The sequence below is a fragment of the Podarcis erhardii genome (assembly GCF_964252035.2).
Source record: "Podarcis erhardii genome assembly, chromosome: 8".
Lineage (NCBI taxonomy): Eukaryota > Metazoa > Chordata > Lepidosauria > Squamata > Lacertidae > Podarcis > Podarcis erhardii.
In genome coordinates this window covers 89,154,638-89,173,533 of record NC_138499.1, presented here as the reverse complement: position 1 = coordinate 89,173,533, position 18,896 = coordinate 89,154,638, and the positions used below count along the sequence as shown (strand labels likewise).

Sequence of the window (18,896 nt, the reverse complement as noted above, 5' to 3'; positions counted from 1 at the left end):
GTTTGCACATGGGAACTTTATCAGATTAGATAAGACACTGGAGATGCATGAAGAGAACAGTAGTACAATTACTTCAGCTGGGAATTGTTCTTAGCACTACTCTCCTGCCTTGTTGTTCTCTTTAGACTAAGGCATGGTTTTCAATGTGTGCATTGATGTATTGAGAGAGGGAGCCTATTGGCTTACATATGGTTTCAGTGTCTCTGTGTGGGGTTTTTTGTTTGGTTGTAAATCACTTTGGGTTGCCTTGAGCAAGATAAAGCAGATGAAAAAATAGTAATAATTAGTAAATAACAACAACAACAACAACAACAACAACTACAGTAAACTTTCACTATTACTGTTCTGGTTTGCACCACTTTATCAGTTTTTTTGTTTTGTTTTCTTTAAAGATTTTCTAATTCACACTTCAACAGCTTTTTGCCTATATTTCTAAAATTGTTAACAATGTAAATTACCATGGGCTCCTGAGGGTATCAGAGTAGCAGCACTGGTGCTAATCCCTGAGGAATGGAAGTGGAGCAAGGTGGCAATGAGGTGGGGAGAGCTCCCAGTGGGTGGAAGCATTCACCCACTTGTGGGACCAACAACAAGAACCCAGAGCTCCCATGACCTCACTTCTGCCTCACTCAGCCCCATGCCTTTCCTGGCAAGTGGACACTGCTCTACCCTCCTCCCATGTAGCTATGCTGCTGGGTGACACTAGCAGCTGTCCATCTGAAAGCACTCTGGAACTGCATGTTACATCAGTTGCTGAAAACAGTAGACCCATTCCCTTCCTTTTCCTCCCTAAAGCTTAGTAAGGTTGCATATAGGTGTAAATAAAACCCTATGTGGCCAGTGAAACTGACCCTTGGGTAAGTGCTGGAATCCCTGCAGTGACGTCACTCAGAGCTCAGGTTACACACAACAGTATTTTAGGCTGGTAACAACTGGAACTTTAAGAACGGCATAAACTGTCCATGCATTATAAAAGCTCTCTTCACTATTAAGAAATGTCACTCACTTGGTTTTACAGTAGGCTACCACACACACTATTCCCACAACAAGCAATGCAACACAAATCCCAGTTATGGTCAGAACTCTCTTCTGATACAGCTCCTCAGCTTCTGCAAATGACATAAAAACAATGAGCAGTTAAAAACATATCCGTTTAAAAATGTGAATTCTGAATATACCAACCCTCTCACTAGGAGATTGGAACCCAATGGGCTCTTTTCCTGATTTATACACTAAAATCTGTACTCCCAGCCCAACATTAGGTGTAGATATTCTACTTCTCTCCAAACCACTGCTTTTACTATTTCCTGTCCATGTGAATCAAATCAAACAAAAAACAATTCACACTGGGTTCCTTTTTCTTTCCAAGACATCTCTTCCATGTTTTCTAATAATCCCACAAACCTACTTCTTTTTTGAACAACTATTTGTAGAATACCCGATGCATGACAGCATTCAAGCAAGAGCATAGCAGTTCTTCCATATCACAGAGGTCTCATGTTCATAGAGTGGTCATGTGTCCTACTTTACAAAGCGGTCTTGCATTTGAAGAACCTCTCTATTTGAAGGGCTATCTGGTCCAAGTCTGGTTTAAAGATAAACAACCCTGAGAAGAGAAAGGAGGGGCCTTGAAGTTGCCCATCAACGCTTAGCACCTGAACAGCAGAGTAAGCAGGCATTCAGATCACACAGTCATCTTTCCCCCTATGATGAAATGTATTGCAGTTGTTTAAATTATGTAATTATGTCTAATAAAATAATAAATATAACACATAAAAATATACACATTGTATATATATATTGATCTACTTTGTTTCTTTTCTCTTTTTTGGCACTGTCAGTAGTGTCTTTTCATACTCACAAATGTCCTTCAATACTGCAGAAAATTCATGTTGACCCACAGTGAAAACACTTGCTGAGTTTCATTTTTTGTTGGTAAAGTGGCCAAAGGAAATATATATCTACATACACTTCGCTCTGAGCCCCGTATTACAGCCCAACATCTCTTAACTCTGGTAGCATTTAGATGTCACAGAACACACACAACTAACCAGAACACAGTGGAAGAGAAACTGAACCACTGTGTATCTTTTGGCTACTGGAGCCTCTAAGAACAGCAGAGGAGTAGGAGAGCATCCAGGACTCGGCTACATTGGTAAAGAATAAGCAATTTATATGTGTTGTATATGCAATATAACATTGTGGAGTGCTATTTTTCTCTACCATATTTCCCTGTTTAAATTTACAACACGTTTAACTGAAATGCTTCTTTGATGTGTCTAGACCCAGCCTTTCTGCTATCAGAAGCTGTGCAGATGAACCAATGGTTGGAAGTGATTACTTGCTGAGGAGAAATGGGTTGCCAGCAGGGAAGACAGGGAGGGCAATTGCCCACCCCACCCCCCTGAATAAGTCACAATCTCCAGTTTCTCAGCTTTCTTTTCCTTTTTTAAAAAGTATGTCTCTAGCACTTGAGGGACACGAGATATGAGGCACTATTTGCAGGCACTATGCTCGCCCATTGGTTTTTATGACAGACTAGCCTGCTCCCGCGTTTCAGTACTTTTGGTCAATGAATGAAGAGTCAGCAATAACTGACTTTTAGGAAAGAAGATCTAGCCAATCAGACAAAGAGAAGGTTTGAATGAAACATGAATTATATAGTCTTCAAAACAGGAACATCTTGGTTTGTTCTTAAGATTTTTCTGATAGTCTTTAATGGTGGAGAAGCAATTGCTGCCCCACAGAAAGCAATTCTGCTATCCAGAATTGTAGTGTTGCTGTGGTTGAGGTGTAGTAGCTCAAAGACAAAGGCAGCAACAAAGATCTTTCTGACTCTCATCTTATTTCATACAAAAATTATTTTTCTGAGTTAGTAAACATTAACAAAATTACTGGGCCAATGAAAAAAAGCCATCATTATTATGCTCATATTGCAGAGGGTAGGACTGATGGTGATAAAGCATGGGTTATGTCGACCCTGCAAAGTAACTCAGTGTTAGTATACACATTTTGCTGGGCGGAGGCAGGCTTAGAGTAGCATATGGCCACCATGAAGGTGTAGCCCAGTGTTGTGAGCCTGTCAAGTCAATTGGAGCAGAAGTGCACCTGGTTAAAGGCTGGGAGAGGGAAGGAAACCAGGGAAGGAATGGGGGGCTACAACTGTGAGTGAACAGGTGGTGTTTGGATGCAGGTTCACCCACTGAGAAATAACAGAGAAGCAAACCTGGAATATAATTTTCTTAGAGGCCAGGTCTAGCAATGTCTCACACCCACTCAGTCACCAAATTTCCTAGAAATGGTAGATCTGGTCTCTAATGCCAGTCATGTTTGTTTGTTTGTTTGTTTGTTTGTTTGTTTGTTTGTTTGTTTGTTTGTTTGGCGTATCTGCCTCCATGTTGTCTGAAATGAGGTTCTTCAACAACTGTGTCTCTCTCACTGGGGTGTTTTATACGAGAGTAGAGTGCCAACGGTTTGCTTGTTGCAGCTCTTCCACCAGCTGAGGTGTTGGCTTAGCATCTCTCATACCTATTTGTCTCCCATCCTTTCCCAATCAATCCAGTCCCAGCCTTCCACAAAATAACCAGTTGTTTTCCTCGCTACCCCAAATTTTGGCCCTAGTTTTTAAGGTTAGGTTTGCATTTTATTTACAGCTGTGTTCTGCTTTCTGTATTAATACTTAGTCTTCTGTGTTGTGTCTAAGTCTTGTGACTTCATTGTACACAGTCCAATATACTGTACGCAGTCAGTGAAGAAGCAGCACACATACATCAGTGCAGTACAGTCTTAATAACATTAGTTTCTTTTTTTGGGGGGGGGGATACAAACTTAAACACAAGCAGAAAATTGACTGTCTGAAATTTGGCAAGGCTAATCCTCTCTTGGGAGGCTACCATGTCTCCCAATATCATACATCTACGTGAAAAAAACAAAAAAGTAATGGCCATTTTGATTTCAGAGTTTAAGTGAACATGAACACAAGGTTTTGATTTCCAGTCCCAGATCAGGTTGCACTGGGCTCAGATTGATCCAAAATTAATCAGGGCTGGATCCAGATCACCAAATCAGGCCCTGAATTGGATGGGGGTCAGGCTTACACAGCCCAGTGTGAATGGGGTGAGAGACTGAATAGTCTCCCTGGGAATGGAGGGTCTGAGTAAGGAATGACTGCAGATAAGGCTATATAAATTATAAAAGTCCATGAAGGCATGGTTCGTAGTCTGCGCCAAATAATTCTCAAGTTACACTTCTTAGGTACACATGCATAATATTAAATTACAATTTCATAAAAGTGAGAAGATTATGACCTAGAAAATGATCCCCTCCCTAACCAAAGTTTTGTAATAAAGTACATTAGCCCTTCACTATAGGCAGTAATCACATATTTTAGGTATATGGAATATTTTGGTTTATATAGAATTAGAAACAGATACACACAGACACACACAGACACACACACACACACACACACACGCACGCACGCACACACACTTTTGTATTTTTGTATATGCATACATACTTTCTAATTTAAGGCAGTTACCTTGTCTGGCATGAAAAGCTCTGTCTGAAGGCCTAATCAAATCTTATGGGCAAACAAGTGTCACAAAACTCTCATGGCTGCTTTTGTTGCAGAAAAGCTGCTTTAGGAAGTGACAACTTAGAGCACAGAAGCAGGAGGAGGGAGGACTGCTTAACCCTTTCACCACTCACTGAAAATGATCCCTTTGTGTGGGGGGGGGGTTTGATTTGAGGGGGGTTTTGCAACCAAACCAGCAGCTGAAGTTTGTTGCACATACCTGTGCATAAATTTTTATCAGGCCCTTATTTTAGAGTCTTACAAATCAATTCAGTTCTTTCACATCCTTAGAGTAACTTTTCAGCCCATATGAATTCTACTTCACTTTTAAAGCTATTTCACAAAAAAGTGGTATGAACTAACAAGGAGGCTAATGTGGGGGGAGGGTCACTGCCCATGAACTTCTGATTTATTCCACAATAAGAGTCTAAGCTCCTCTATTTGAACACAGCTATAGAAATAAAGGAGTAAGGCACTTTAAAGTATGACAGGTAAGCTTTTGCTGTGCTGTGAAATTTGAACCAATAAATGAAATAACATGCCCTAAAAGCACAGCTGTCAACTGAAGGACTGTCAGCAGCTCATAATGGTATCTGGTTAACTTTCATATTTGAAAATAAGGGATCAGCAGCTTCACCTGTCCCGGGGACAGTCTACGGGATATCTAACAATCCGGGATAGCAGCGGGAAGCAGCGGGAAACTGGAATAAGGGAATTTCCCGCAAAAAAAAGGGAAGGTTGACAGCTATGCCTAAAAGGTATGCTACAGTGCAATCAGGCAGCAATCCAAACACACCCTGTTTACTTCAGTATGTTTACTTTGGAATAGGCATGCATAGGATTGCAGTCTAAATGTTGCAGGCAGCAAGAATGGAGCATTTATACCTATTCTCACCTTTTACTTACTCATGTTCACTTGTTTCACTTCTTTCACCATTCATTTAAGAATAGCAATCAAACGTATTATGAGTTCTGTGCCTTCTGTGGCGGTGCATATAGCAAATGTTCAGATGCATTCATTCTTTTCATTTTTCATTTTGTCCTACTTTTAACATTTGTGATGCAATGTGAATTTGCTGGTGCAGCTGATGTACCACGGCTGCACTGGCAAACCACTGCTGTGCTCTGTGTCCTTCTGTTGATGCTTGCCATCCAACATATTTTGCAAGCCAACACATGTCTTAAGAATGGGCTATCAGTAATCCTGCGAGAGATTAAAAAGCTTAGAATGCAGCATTATCACCAATGCAGGGATCTTGTGTAGAAGAGATTGTTCTATGAGAAGTGGTGGTTTCATTTTACTTTTGGGCTTGCTGGCATCTGAAAACTGACCGGGTGTTCTACATAACTCCTCCCTTTAGGATTTAGCAAAATAAAACCCACACACACAAAAAAAACAATAGTTCCCTCTTTTACTTCCCAGAGTCCTCTGTGTGTCATCCAACCAAGTAGAGGTGCTGGATGGATCAGGATCTGGCCTTTACTCAGAAAGGAAGGCACCAAAACCAGAGATTCTTATCACCTGTCACTGCTGGCATCTACTGCCTGACAAATGGTGAAAGAAAAACTCATGCCCACTTTAGGACCAGGAAGGAAATTTCAATAATGACCTATGTGACGATCAAGATTTCTAAGATGTGCTAAGCAATTTACAGCTTAAATTCCATTCCAAAAAGTGGGTATCAAACCTAGCCTTAAAAAGAGTGTTTTCAAATATCAGGCTTAAAGCGCCTTTTAGCCTCTCTCCTGCTATTCATTCTGATGCCAGAGAACTGAAGGGCACTGTAGATTTCACAGCCTCAGGTGTGAATATACCTGCGGATTCTATGGCTTGACTACTGTGTTACCTTTCCAGTATATAAGCACTCAGGAGGTTTATACTTTGGCTGTCAGAATTTGCAGGCACACATTAGGCCCTCAAACCCATACCTTGCTTTTCAAAATGGGAATGTGCTATTATAACTCTAGCTCAAAGCGGCTTAAATGGGCAAATCCCACTGACTATCAGTAAGATGAGAAGCCTTTTTCTCACATGAGATGTTAGAGTATCTCTCTATACTCAGGACATGCAAAGCTGGAAACAGGGAAAGCAAGTGCCTTTTCACCAGTTTGTACATGCCAGTCCCCAAACCCTTCCTCTCTGCCTGGCTTGTGATCGGAAAAGATCTTTGCTGCAAAGATGAGCTGTAGGTGGAATAATTATTAGCCATAGAGTATCATCAGAGTTTCCTTTTGAATGTTGGGGGGGGGGGCTGTGTCACCGCAACTGACCTCTCTCCAGCTGAGTTCCTGCTGAAAACCAGGATGGGAAGGGGCAAGGTGGCAGAGAGGTTGGTGCAGTGCAAATGCGCTGCTGGAGCCAATCCATTGCTTCTGTCATGGTGTTTGTACCATGTTGGCCTCACCCTGCCTGCTTGCCATCCCTGAATGCAGCAGCGACTCAGCCAAAGAGAGGTCAGGTGAGTAGTGCCACCTTCAGCTACTGATTTCTTATACCAATACAGTGGCACCTTGGTTTAAGAACAGCTTAGTTTATGAACAACTTGGATTAAGAATGCTGCAAACCTGGAAGTAGGTGTTTTGGTTTGTGACCTTTGCCTTGGAAGCAGAACATGTTCCGCTTCCTGTTGAGTGTGTTCCATTTGTAAATTGAGTCCCCCGCTGCGATGGGAAAACATGCCTTGATTTAAGAACGCTTTGGTTTAAGAACGGACTTCCGGAACAGATTAAGTTCATAAACCAAGGTACCACTGTACCCCTTTTTTGTGATATGTGAACTGCTTAGAGATTTCTGCTGAAATATGAAGTGGTCTATAAATTAACTAGCTAACTAAATATATTTGGGGGGGGGATCCAATTCTCTTGAAGAGTATACAGGCCACTCCCACATTTTAATTTGAAATCTCAGCAAGGGCCCTGGCAGCTGAGCCACATCTAAATTTTCAACACTTTGCAATATTAGACAAGCATATGAACGTACTGCAGACGATGGTTTTGGAATGCAGAGCATCTCCTTTGACTTTATATCATAGACACCAGAAATCTGAACTGGTATCAGGCTGCCCCAACCTTGGCATCTACCAGTTTAAAGAAGACCTAAGATTCACATTGCTTTCATTAGAAACTAGAGGATCTGAAGCAGCCTTGAACATGTTTTGCTGCAAGAAACAGAAAGGCTCCCCATCAGGAAGTTTTTCAGTCTGTTAATCATGCTGCACATTTAAACACGCCTTCCCTGAACAACCCTATGCTGAGACTGCCTAGACGGAAGAAGTTTCACATATATAGAGAGAGAGAAAGCACACACTGAAGACTTTTATATTGGTACACGGTTCACTGTATTTAGTGTAATTTCTAAAAGTTTGAAAATTTGTTCTTCACAGCTACAACAAATAGCTAAGAAGTATTACTATGACAGAGTGTTGTTAATGAGTGCTGTACCCAAGAATCTTGGTACTCTGCAAAAGTAGCCAGATTTAATACAATAATTTATCTGTGAGTTTATTTCTTTAGTGATCTTGTTCTTTTAACTTTGCTTCGAAATAAAATAAATTCCATGACCACAACATCAGATCTGCTCCAACTGGGATTACCCCCCTCTGATCTCACCACCACAAGGCTTTTTCACCACCAGCTGCCTGGTGGGAAGGATCCTGATAGCTTTTAATAGTTTTATATTGTTTCTTGGGTGTGAGGTTTTTAAAAAACAGCAGCAGCAACAACAACATAGGTTGATGTTTATTGTGAACTGCCGTGGGAGGATCTGTTTGTTTCCTATAAGGCAGGATGAGAAAGAAAGAAAGAAAGAAAGAAAGAAAGAAAGAAAGAAAGAAAGAAAGAAAGGAAGGAAGGAAGGAAGGAAGGAAGGAAAAAAAACCTCAAACGTTGATTCTCAGATTGGTGAATATAATTCTTCCTAGTGATAGGAGTAAGTCTCATTCAACTCAGTGGAGCTTACTTCTGAGTAGACATGTCTAGGCCTGTGCTGCAAATCTCATTTGTTGTTATATCTATTACTGTGTAGTGACAATACTTTGGAAGCACAAAGTTTCATTTGAAATTAGAGACCTTAATGTTCAGCAAAAATAATTAGCTATGAAACTATTTATAACATGTAAACTTATACAGGTTTGTACAGTGAGAATATGAGGCAATGTAAACAGCAACTCGAAATTCCACTTAAATTGTAAGAAATTTGAGCCAGGGTCTAGTAACTCTTTCATGCATGTGCTAGAATGTGATTTTTAAAAAATAACAAATTATCTTGTGCGATAATTTGTTAAGAGGAAATCACGTGCATGTGAAGAAATGTCATCCACGGAGCGTTACAGGTACACACATGGCTGGGGAGGGGGCTGAAAAGAAGAGGCAGGATGGCAAAAGATATTTCTTGCATAACAGTGAGCCTAGAAAGAAATACATTTTTTAAAAAGCAACACAAGTTTAAGCTAAGTAGGGATGTCAAAAATCCTCAATTCCAAATGTCATTTCAAAGTGTTTTTGATTCAGGAGCACTGTCAATTCAAGGCCACTTTCTACATAAAGTTTGTTTGTTCACAGAAGTGGATCTCCTGATAATTGACAATTACGGTCTGACACGTAAGTAGGCACATTTCCCCTTCAATTACAGCATTCTTGTCAGCAGATGGTATGGGGTGGGAGGTAGCTGTTCCCTGTGAACTATTATTATTACTATTCCCACCACAAAGAAGAACCTGATGAGAATGTACTGTGGTTAATGAATTCACACAGGTCCATTTGGTGCTATCAGTATGAAATTTTGCAAGATTCAGTAGTAATTTGGAAACATGGACAAACACTCCAAACAGGAATAGGCTGGGGGGGGGGGGTCCAAGGGTCTCTAGTGCTATAAATACCCTCCTTCTGGAAAGCACTTGCCTGTCTTTCCTAGATAGGCTGTCCTGCAAACTGATTGTGTGGGTAAATGATAACCAAGCACTGTGGACTAAGCTCCATGTTTCATACAAGTGAGAGTATTATTTTAAGCTTTCTCTGAACAGAAGCATTTGGTTTCCACTGTCATTGAGGCTTGAAAGACATGTTGTCAGAGCTGCCCCAAGGTCCCAGCTCACAGAGGACCAACGCCAGGTCGTCGTTATGTACAAAAGTCTTTATTGAAGTTCAGTTTCCATTTCAAAGCCGCAGCGCGCAGCTCTACGTCTTAAACCCTAGACCGTCGAAGTCCCGTCTGAATCTCCTCCCCCCTGACACCAGTTTAAGATCCTAGCCCTGCTCCACCTCTTCCGCTGCTCTCTCCTCCTCTGGGTCCTCCTGCCCGCTGGGGCATTCCCCTTTCTGGACTCTTCTGACGCTGAGTCGCCTGACTCCTCCCCCTGCCTCCGGCGGGCTTTAGGACCTGGTTCCCAATCCTCATTCTCTGCTGTCCCGCGCTCCTGTACATTTGAACTTGCCTCTCGCGCCAACCCAGTGACCTTCCTCCTGACCGTTACACTGCTTCTGTCACTGCTTCCCTCTTCCGGGAGGCTTGCTGGACTTGACCTCCCCTCCTTTGCCTGACTCTCCGATGGAGGCGTGGTCATCCCTGACTCATCTTGTCTCCCTGGTGGGGGATACGCTGGCCCCGATACCTGGGACTCTTCCCCCCCACTCTGCTCTGGTGGGGAAGCTGGTCCTGATTTCCAACTGCTGCTCTGGGAGTCCCCGCTGGCCCCTTGCTCCTGGAGTGTCCCCCTTGGGAACCCCCTTGCCCTGGCCACCGGCGCCCCCTTCTGTGAATCTTCCGATTCGCTGGAGAGGCTCATGGAATCTCTCGGGCCACTGTCATCTTCTCCTACGCTCCCCTCGGATTCTTCCCCTTCGCTCTCCATCTCCTCCCTTCCCTGTGCTTCTGCTCTTGAGCCCCTGACACATGTGCTTTTCCTAAGACACCTGATGTTATAGTAATTCCCTTTCTATATTCTTCTGCATTTATAATTTTTCACTGGCTTCATTCATGTGAAGAGGAGGAGGAAATATGTGAAAACCTGTGGAGCATGGATTCAGAACAGCTGCAAGGCAGAAGGAAGGGGACTTGAGGGTGCTTCCAAGAACCTCTGCGTCCATCAAGCACAGGTATGACCCAGCTGCCTATCAAGGTCCCTTGGCCGACACCACCCAAGCACCCGATAGCCAGGAGGTTTGCTGGGTATTTGGGTATCACTGCTTCGCCCTGCCCTGTCCGCACCTCTTCCCAAGGCCAACCGAGTCAGGGATGCCATCTGTGCAACTGAGTTCCTCATGGGAAAAGACATCAGATATGAGGCCAGAGGGTATCATTTGGGGAAAAACAGCCTCATGCACCAAACTGGGAGGTTCCCCACCCTGACAAATGTGGAAGGATTTGTTTGTTTGTTTTTAAACCAGCCTCATAAACCTCACTTGAAGCTAGTAGAACATAGGAAACAAGGAGGATACTCAGAGGGAGATGTTTGGGATACGATATCTAGCTTTGAATACGTGTGAGCACGTTTTTCTGTTTGTTAAGTTTAAGCGTGGGAAATTGTTTCTTCTTGGAAATTACTACAGCAGTGTGGCAACACAACAAGCTGTTTTTGCTGTTATATTGAGTGAATGAGGAAAGAAGCAGGAAGCAGATCATTGGTTAGATGACAGGGCTGATAATAATCAGGGATGGCTTTATAGCCTCCTACAGAAACTGCTGATATGCTCCAAGTTTAGCTTTTTATGCATTCAGACCCCAGCGCAGTCCCTCTGGCAATGGCATCATGTACTTCTTCCCAAGAGTCATTCTACACATGAATAAGCGGAGGGGAAGGGTGGGTGGGTTTCAAACTAGCCCCTCTTGCATTCAATGAATGCCACCACACATAGGCAAAACACACCCAGCAGTGACAACCCAGCATCAAGCATTAGTGAGAAAGGGTCTCTATGCATGTGCAGCTGGGAATCCTGATTTTCCGGTTGCATGTGCAGTTCTCATTAACATGGAACACTCAACCTTTAAAGGGCATGTCCCGTAAGTGCTTTCACACTATTCCATCATGCGCTCTGTGAAGGCCACTCCTATGGTGGGCAGGGGTGATAGAATTCTGGCATGTACCACTTGGAGATGGGGGAGATTTTTGGATGTTTCCCTATACAAAATTCTCCTTCCACATAGGAAACTAGCATACTGGAGAGAAAGGTTCAGCATCACTTTCTGTCTAAGGCGTTAAGACCCAAAGTGTATTTTATCTGTATTTTCTCCTCAGCAAAGAGGACCTGGCAGCAATTTAGATGACAAAAACTGTTCAGAGACAAAAAAAAGTTGGCTATTCTCTTCCCCAGTGCCACTGTTTGAACCCAATCCTCCCTGGCCTGCTACTACACACAACCAGCAGAAAATGTATGTTAGAAGAGCCTTTCATAAATCTCTCTTAAACATGTAAGGTAAAGGTAAAGGGACCCCTGACCATTAGGTCCAGTCGTGACCGACTCTGGGGTTGCGGCACTCATCTTGCTTTATTGGCTGAGGGAGCCGGCATACAGCTTCCGGGTCATGTGGCCGGCATGACTAAGCCGCTTCTGGCGAACCAGAGCAGTGCACGGAAATGCAGTTTACCTTCCCGCCGGAATGGTACCTATTTATCTACTTGCACTTTGATGTGCTTTCGAACTGCTAGGTTGGGAGGAGCTGGGACCGAGCAACGGGAGCTCACCCTGTAGCGGAGATTCGAACCGCCGACCTTCTGATCGGCAAGTCCTAGGTTCTGTGGTTTAACCCACAGCGCCACCCGCATCCCTTCTTAAACATGTAGTTCAGCCTTAAATCCAGTATATGCAGTGAATTGTGTGTTTTTTAAAGGCTAAATATACCCTCTACTTGAAATTGGAAGTGGTACAACCCAATAACCTACCACCTCAAGGTTTTACTTTTTGTGTGTCATATTCAGAACAGCTGTAGGTTTCATCTAAACCTAGCACTAGTGTTGGTGAAATAGGACCAGGCTGCTATGGGGCCTTACATTTCAACATATGCCTCCCTCAGAGATGGGGATCCTTTGGTCCTCCAGATGTTGTCGAACTTCCATAATCACTGGCCACTGGCCATCTTTGGTGGGAACTGTAGTTCAGCAATAAAGAGTTCCTCCTGACCTACCTAGCTCTATCATTTTAAATTGATTCCTTCCAAACGAACATGGAATATAATGGAGTGAGTTACAGATAGGTAGCCGTGTTGGTCTGCCATAGTCAAAACAAAAAATTCCTTCCAGTAGCACCTTAAAGACCAACTAAGTTAGTTCTAGGTATGAGCTTTCGTGTGCATGCACACTTCTTCAGATATATCTGAAGAAGTGTGCATGCACACGAAAGCTCATACCTAGAACTAACTTAGTTGGTCTTTAAGGTGCTACTGGAAGGAATTTTTTATATATATATAATGGAGTGAGGCAGAGGGGAAAATAAAAACAGACTTTTCCATGTTTATTTTTTCAGAGCCAGGGTAGCTTTGTAGAATTGCTGCAACTTCCTAATTTCTTTCACACCAACCTTTTCCTTACGTGAATGTTTGTCCACTGCTCCCACTATACAAGCCAATGGTTTTCCAGAATGACACGGTCAATTTTTCAGTTTACATCCAAACATAATGCAGCACGGAAATGAAAAGTGACAAAGACCAGTCTCTGCAGCCCACTAATGTCACCTGAGGTAGATACGTTTCCCACTAAGGCGAGTGGGAAAAGTGCTGCAATAAACCCATGCAGATTATTTAGGATTTAATTCCTTTAGTGTAATTTTAGGTATTATGTTTGGCCCAATTTGTGCCAGAACAATGAACAGAACAGCTGATTTTTAAAACCATCCCTCTGAAGCTATCAAAATACAATATGAAAGACTGTCAGCAGCTCGTAATGGTATCTGGTTAACAAATGAATGGTTGAGTCCATACCCTTTAATTCTAATCCAAGGTGCTCTGCCAGTGCAGAAAGAGAACAGAGAAGGAAAGGAGAAAAGAGAAACAGGTTGGTAGGAGAGATTACCAAATATATTAAAATACTTTTAAAAAACCATAAAATACACCAGCTTTCAAAATCACAAGAGAAGCATCAAAGCAGACAGAACTGTCACCACCAGTTTATTTTTAAAACATTCCATATAAAAGAATGCCTAGCTAGATCTGCAATGGTAATTAATAAGGGCTTTTTCAAAAGCAAGCATGTCTGTTGGCACCTGGAATTTGATTTTAGAATAGGCATTTATCACATATACTTTTATTTAAGTATAGGTGTATTCTTGCTAAAGAGATCTTTCCTTCTCACTATTGTTGCATCATTGAGGTAGTAGATTTGCACATGTATACAACCCTTTTTTACTGCCATACATGCCTATGACAATATATAGCAGTAACAATACAATCCTATGCATGTCTACTCAAAAGTAAGTCCCATTGAGTTCAATGTGACTTCCGCTCAGGTAAGCATGTACAGGACTGCAGCTTAAATGAACAACTTCTGAAGGACTGAAGCATAACAGGACATACCGTTACATCTGCAACGAAATGAAATTTATGCAAGACAAGACATTTTCAGCTGAATCCTAAACGCATTTACTTCAAAGTAAGTCCTCTTGAAATCAATTTACTTCCAAGTGAATGTGGTTAAGATCAAGCTGTAAGGCATTTTCCAGTCTGCACTAAATTAAGAAATCATTTATGAACACCAAGAATCATTTAAGAAATAGTGTTATCTCTTATAAACATTAATGGTTTGGGCTAACAGTTTGCATTATCCACACAACAGGAGAAATGAAAAAGGGCAATTAATTATGCCCAGAAATATAATTATTGCCCAAAGGAAAGAATAAAAAGTATAGTCTAATATTATTTGTGCATAATAACTCAACCAATACAGAAAATGGAGAAAGGAAAAGAAAGTAGAGGATATGAAAGTACAGATGTTCCCGACTAGGGATAGAGGAATCTATCAGTCTCAGTTCTCTCAATTTTTCATTTTTTCAATCTTAAATTCGTATTTCCACATTTCTGCTGCAATTTGTGATTTTATTTTAGGTTTGAAATTTCTTCAGCATTTTAGTGCACCCCCCATAAACACATTTTAACATGCAGTTTTGACTAATGTACAATTTTTTGCAAGCAATTTTATCTAAATTGATGCACCTTTTGTATGTTATTTTCACAAATATAATGTTTATGTGCACTTTGTTCACAAATACGTACACATATTTGTGAATGTTGTTTGGTTGGAGAACTGCATAGCATATTTCATATAAAAGAGAATTTTGATGGATGGCTGTGTTTCGGTTCCTACAATGTTTTGGAAAGGGCAAATTTGATAAACACTCTAAATGCAAACTTAATCCATTTTATTCCCTGTCCTATTCCTGACTGAAGGCTTGTTTTTTAAACTTAAATTCTGTTAGTGGCCAATAAGACTGCATTGACTCCCCAGCACACAGGAGACATAAAAATCATACACAGTGGTACCTCGGGTTACAGACACTTCAGGTTACAGACTCCGCTAACCCAGAAATAGTACCTCAGGTTAAGAACTTTGCTTCAGGATGAGAACAGAAATCGTGCTCCAGTGGCGCGGCGGTAACTGGAGGCCCCATTAGCTAAAGTGGTGCTTCAGGTTAAGAACAGTTTCAGGTTAAGAACGGACCTCTGGAACGAATTAAGTACTTAACCCAAGGTACCACTGTACAGTAATTTCAGCTGATTAGCAAATCCAATAATCACAGTGGGCAAACTTTGAGTTCTCCAGAACTCTTCTTCAGTTTGAATGTTAAGGAAAACCTGGGGCAAGTGGACATAGAGAGTAAATGCTGGCCATTTTGTTGAAGCTCCTTGGTAATCATATCAATTAAGATGGGGCCACCACAAGCAAGCTCCTGCCTTTAGTTAAGCTAAAGTCTCAGCAGCATCCTGAGCACCAGCCATCTCCCTTCAGGCTTCTACAGATTGTGACCAAGGCTTTTTGCATATAACTCCTGGGATGCTTATTGATATCTGATGTTTTCCTCTTCTTTTTGGCTGATCAGGGTCTTTTAACCATTCCATGTCTTCTCTGATAACTGGCCACAGGGAACTTCCCAAGGGAGATGAAGACAGGGAGATGAAGAATGATTTTTTTTTTTAACAACCTTAAAAGCAAATACAAAAATCTAAGTATGAAACCAGAAGTGATAGTGATGTTAAGCAAATATTTGAGTCCCATACTGGGGGTTCTCCTTCTTTTAAAAATTAACAATAGTCATGGGGTTGGGTGGGTAATGGAGGAATAATGATTTGAACTATTGGCATGTGCAGGAGTGGTTAACGGTTCCAGGCTTCCTCAAACTCTGCCCCCCAGATGTTTGTGGCCTACAATTCCCATGATCCCTAGCTAGTCAGAGATGATAGGAATCGTAGTCTCAAAACATCTGGAGGTCTGAGTTTGAGGAAGCCTAGACCCTCTTCGCAAAACTGTTGCTGTTTGGGGGTTTTTAAGAGAGAGAAAAGAGTCCCAATTCAAGAAGGTTTGACCCTAACTCAAAGTTTGAAAAACATGGTCCGAGGATACATTCAGACTGCAGAAAAACCAAACAAGTGAGTCACACAATTCTTCAACAGGGAGCCAATACCACAAGGCACTGGGCTACAGGCTGGGGAACGAGGAAATCTCTCTTGTAGGGCATCCTCATAGGTAAAGCATCACAGCTCCATCCCTGTCTGGAACATTTCCATTAGAATGGCAAACACTGGAAACTTGAGAGGATCCTTTAGAGCCTAGAGTTCCTTGGGGCAGGGACCTTTTTATTGTTGCCTGTGAAACAATGTACTTGGCACTTTACAAAATGGATCTGTATTAATGTATAATAATATAATAGTAATGTTATAAGAATCAGTGAGCCAGCTGCCTATGAGAAGAACGGTGTGGAAGGGAAACCCCTGACTCACCTACCAGGACACAGTCAAGATAGGGGAGGAGGGAGGGGCGGTTGCAGCAGCTGCTCCTTCATGGTGGAAGAGGGGGGAAAGATGCTATGTGCATGTGAGAGCAAGATTACTTTCCCCAAGTCATATATGTCTCCATTTCCTATCTTTAAGATTTGTCATTGCTTTTGATATGCTAAATCCATATGGTGACCTGGTTCCCTTCCTCAAGTAATTTCTGCTGGTTTTTGTTTTCAGATCTCTGCCACAGATTCACTCCATTTTCCAACTACGATAAAAGCCAGCACTGCTGCAAGCTGTTCTTTCTTGCCTTTAATACCCTCCCCTTCATTTTAACAATAACAGACTGGATGGTATGCCTGGCACACTTCCTGACCTATTTGAGAACTCTGAAGTCAATACTAAAAGAGGGATCATACAGGACTCATAATAAAATGGCCTACCATATATAGGTTTGATGTGAAAATTACTCAGGCAATGTGTGTGAAATGCTTTCAACAAATTACAGCTATTACTGAAGTTAAATTTTTTCACCTTCCTTCAGAGGGCTTACATAACTATGTGAATTTCTTTTTTCAAAATATAAATAAATTATCGAATCAACCCCTCCTCAGATTAAAAGAAAATTTAAACTGCTTACAAACTCACCCATACGCTGGAAAGTTGTCTCTGCCACATAACTATTGAATGCATTGTACAAACTCAGTTATTCTGCTCACTAAAAACTTATCCTTCACATTATCTTCTTTTCTCAGCCCCAGTCATCTTTCTTAGCACTTAACAGATGACACTCATGTGGAAGACCTCCATTCTCAGGGTGCAGGTACCCAGGAGCATCTTGCTATTTGTACAGGAGCTTCTGTGTGTTCAGACCCAGATACCTTCCCCCTAAATAAAGACACATTTGACTCAAATTTTAGTTTTGGTTTTTGGCAGAATTTAGGCCACAACTTTATTGATTACAGAAAGTGAGTGGTTGCATAGGCTCTGGTTCAACTAGCTCCCTGCACCCTTGCAGGCAGCACTGACCCAGGGCACCAGCATAGGTCAGCCAAGGGTCAGCCAACCTGGGAAGGCGAAAAGCCAGGAACAGACTATGTTCACCCTCCAGATGCTCCCCTGGACTCAGGTACGGGCACAACCCCCTCTCAGGGGTTGACCAAACCAGCTGAGTCCCTGGATTCCTGTAACAGAATACCCTTCACATAGGAATGGCAAGACTGTTCTCCCATCCCTATCACCTGAACCAGTGCCTATCTGCAACCTTACAAGTTGTGACGATTTGCTACGCGGCAGGTGAAACCCAAATGGCAACAGCCAAGTGGGGAAAATTCCTGCTGTGCCCCTGTCCCAATGACAGACGACACATGACGGCATAGCAAGGTCAATTGCAAAAAATGCCCTAAAAGTAGGGAGAGGTGGGCTGGTGTTCCAAATGCACGAGCTGAAAGAGGAAGCTCTGGGTCACATGCATGGGTATATATAGGTCCCTTGATCTGTTTGGACTGCGCCCCATTGGCCAGATTAAACCCAATATCAAGGGACCTACCAATCGGGTGTTGTGGCTATCCAATCTTACCCACCTACAACACAGGAGGTCGGTCTCCAGGTCTCACCGCAACACGTGCCCTCTTTTAGGGAGGACACAATCTACCTGAAGATAACTACTACTGTACTTCCCTGCTGCTTAGCTGAGCACTGCCCAATTTGCCTACAAACACACTGGAGGGGAACTGGTTAGACCAGCAGTGGGAAAATCATTTACAGATTCTATTGGCTTCTTTGGAGATTTTGCTGCTGGAGATAATTTCTAGTCTGCTCTTGCTGTTTTCTGATTAAATATGCTTTAAAGGTATGGAGGCTGGCTATTTGCTTCTTATGTCCTGATTTGACTTTAAACTCTGAATCTATCAAGGTTTGGGTCCTACCTCTATGGGTTAGATAATTTATTAGGAATGTCTTCTTGTATTTTATATTGTTAACAGATCTTTCCAACAAAGAGCCCTATTTTTAATCTACTGCACTAATCAGCCTCTGTATTTGACAACTTTTAACCTAACAAACACACTGCAGTGCTAGAGAAACAGCTGTTTGGGGGCTTAATATGAGAAACTGAGGCACCTCAAAGCACCTCCGGGGGCAACCATAAGGAAATTGTGATTTTTGAATTTTAACAAGGAAGCATTTGGAGGTACATGGCTGGAATGCAAAAGCCCTCTTTCGAGCCCAGGTTTCCCACAAAATGATTTTAAAGAACCCACCCCCCTCTCTAGACCATGCATGCCTAAAGACAGCATCTTCTGGCTCTTCTTTGCACTATGTGGGCCATGATAAAAATACAGAAAGGCTTGGTCACTGTTACACAGAAGATATGTGATAGCTAAATGCATACCCTCCAACATT

The 18,896-nt window shown here is 42.2% G+C and overlaps 1 protein-coding gene across 4 annotated transcripts in view; it reads right to left on the bottom strand.

The window, feature by feature from the left end:
* Nucleotides 1-18,896, bottom strand: part of NRG2 (neuregulin 2) — a 134,962-nt gene that overhangs the window by 9,237 nt on the left and 106,829 nt on the right. For 2 of the 4 annotated variants that reach the window (XM_081872708.1, XM_081872711.1), the window contains exons 6-7: nt 13,488-13,511; nt 1,007-1,109 (exon numbers count right to left, since the gene is read on the bottom strand). In XM_081872708.1, the coding sequence (XP_081728834.1) occupies nt 1,007-1,109; nt 13,488-13,511 (127 nt within the window). The remainder of the gene's footprint in view (nt 1-1,006; nt 1,110-13,487; nt 13,512-18,896) is intronic. The other 2 variants (XM_081872709.1, XM_081872710.1) reach the window with 1 other exon arrangement.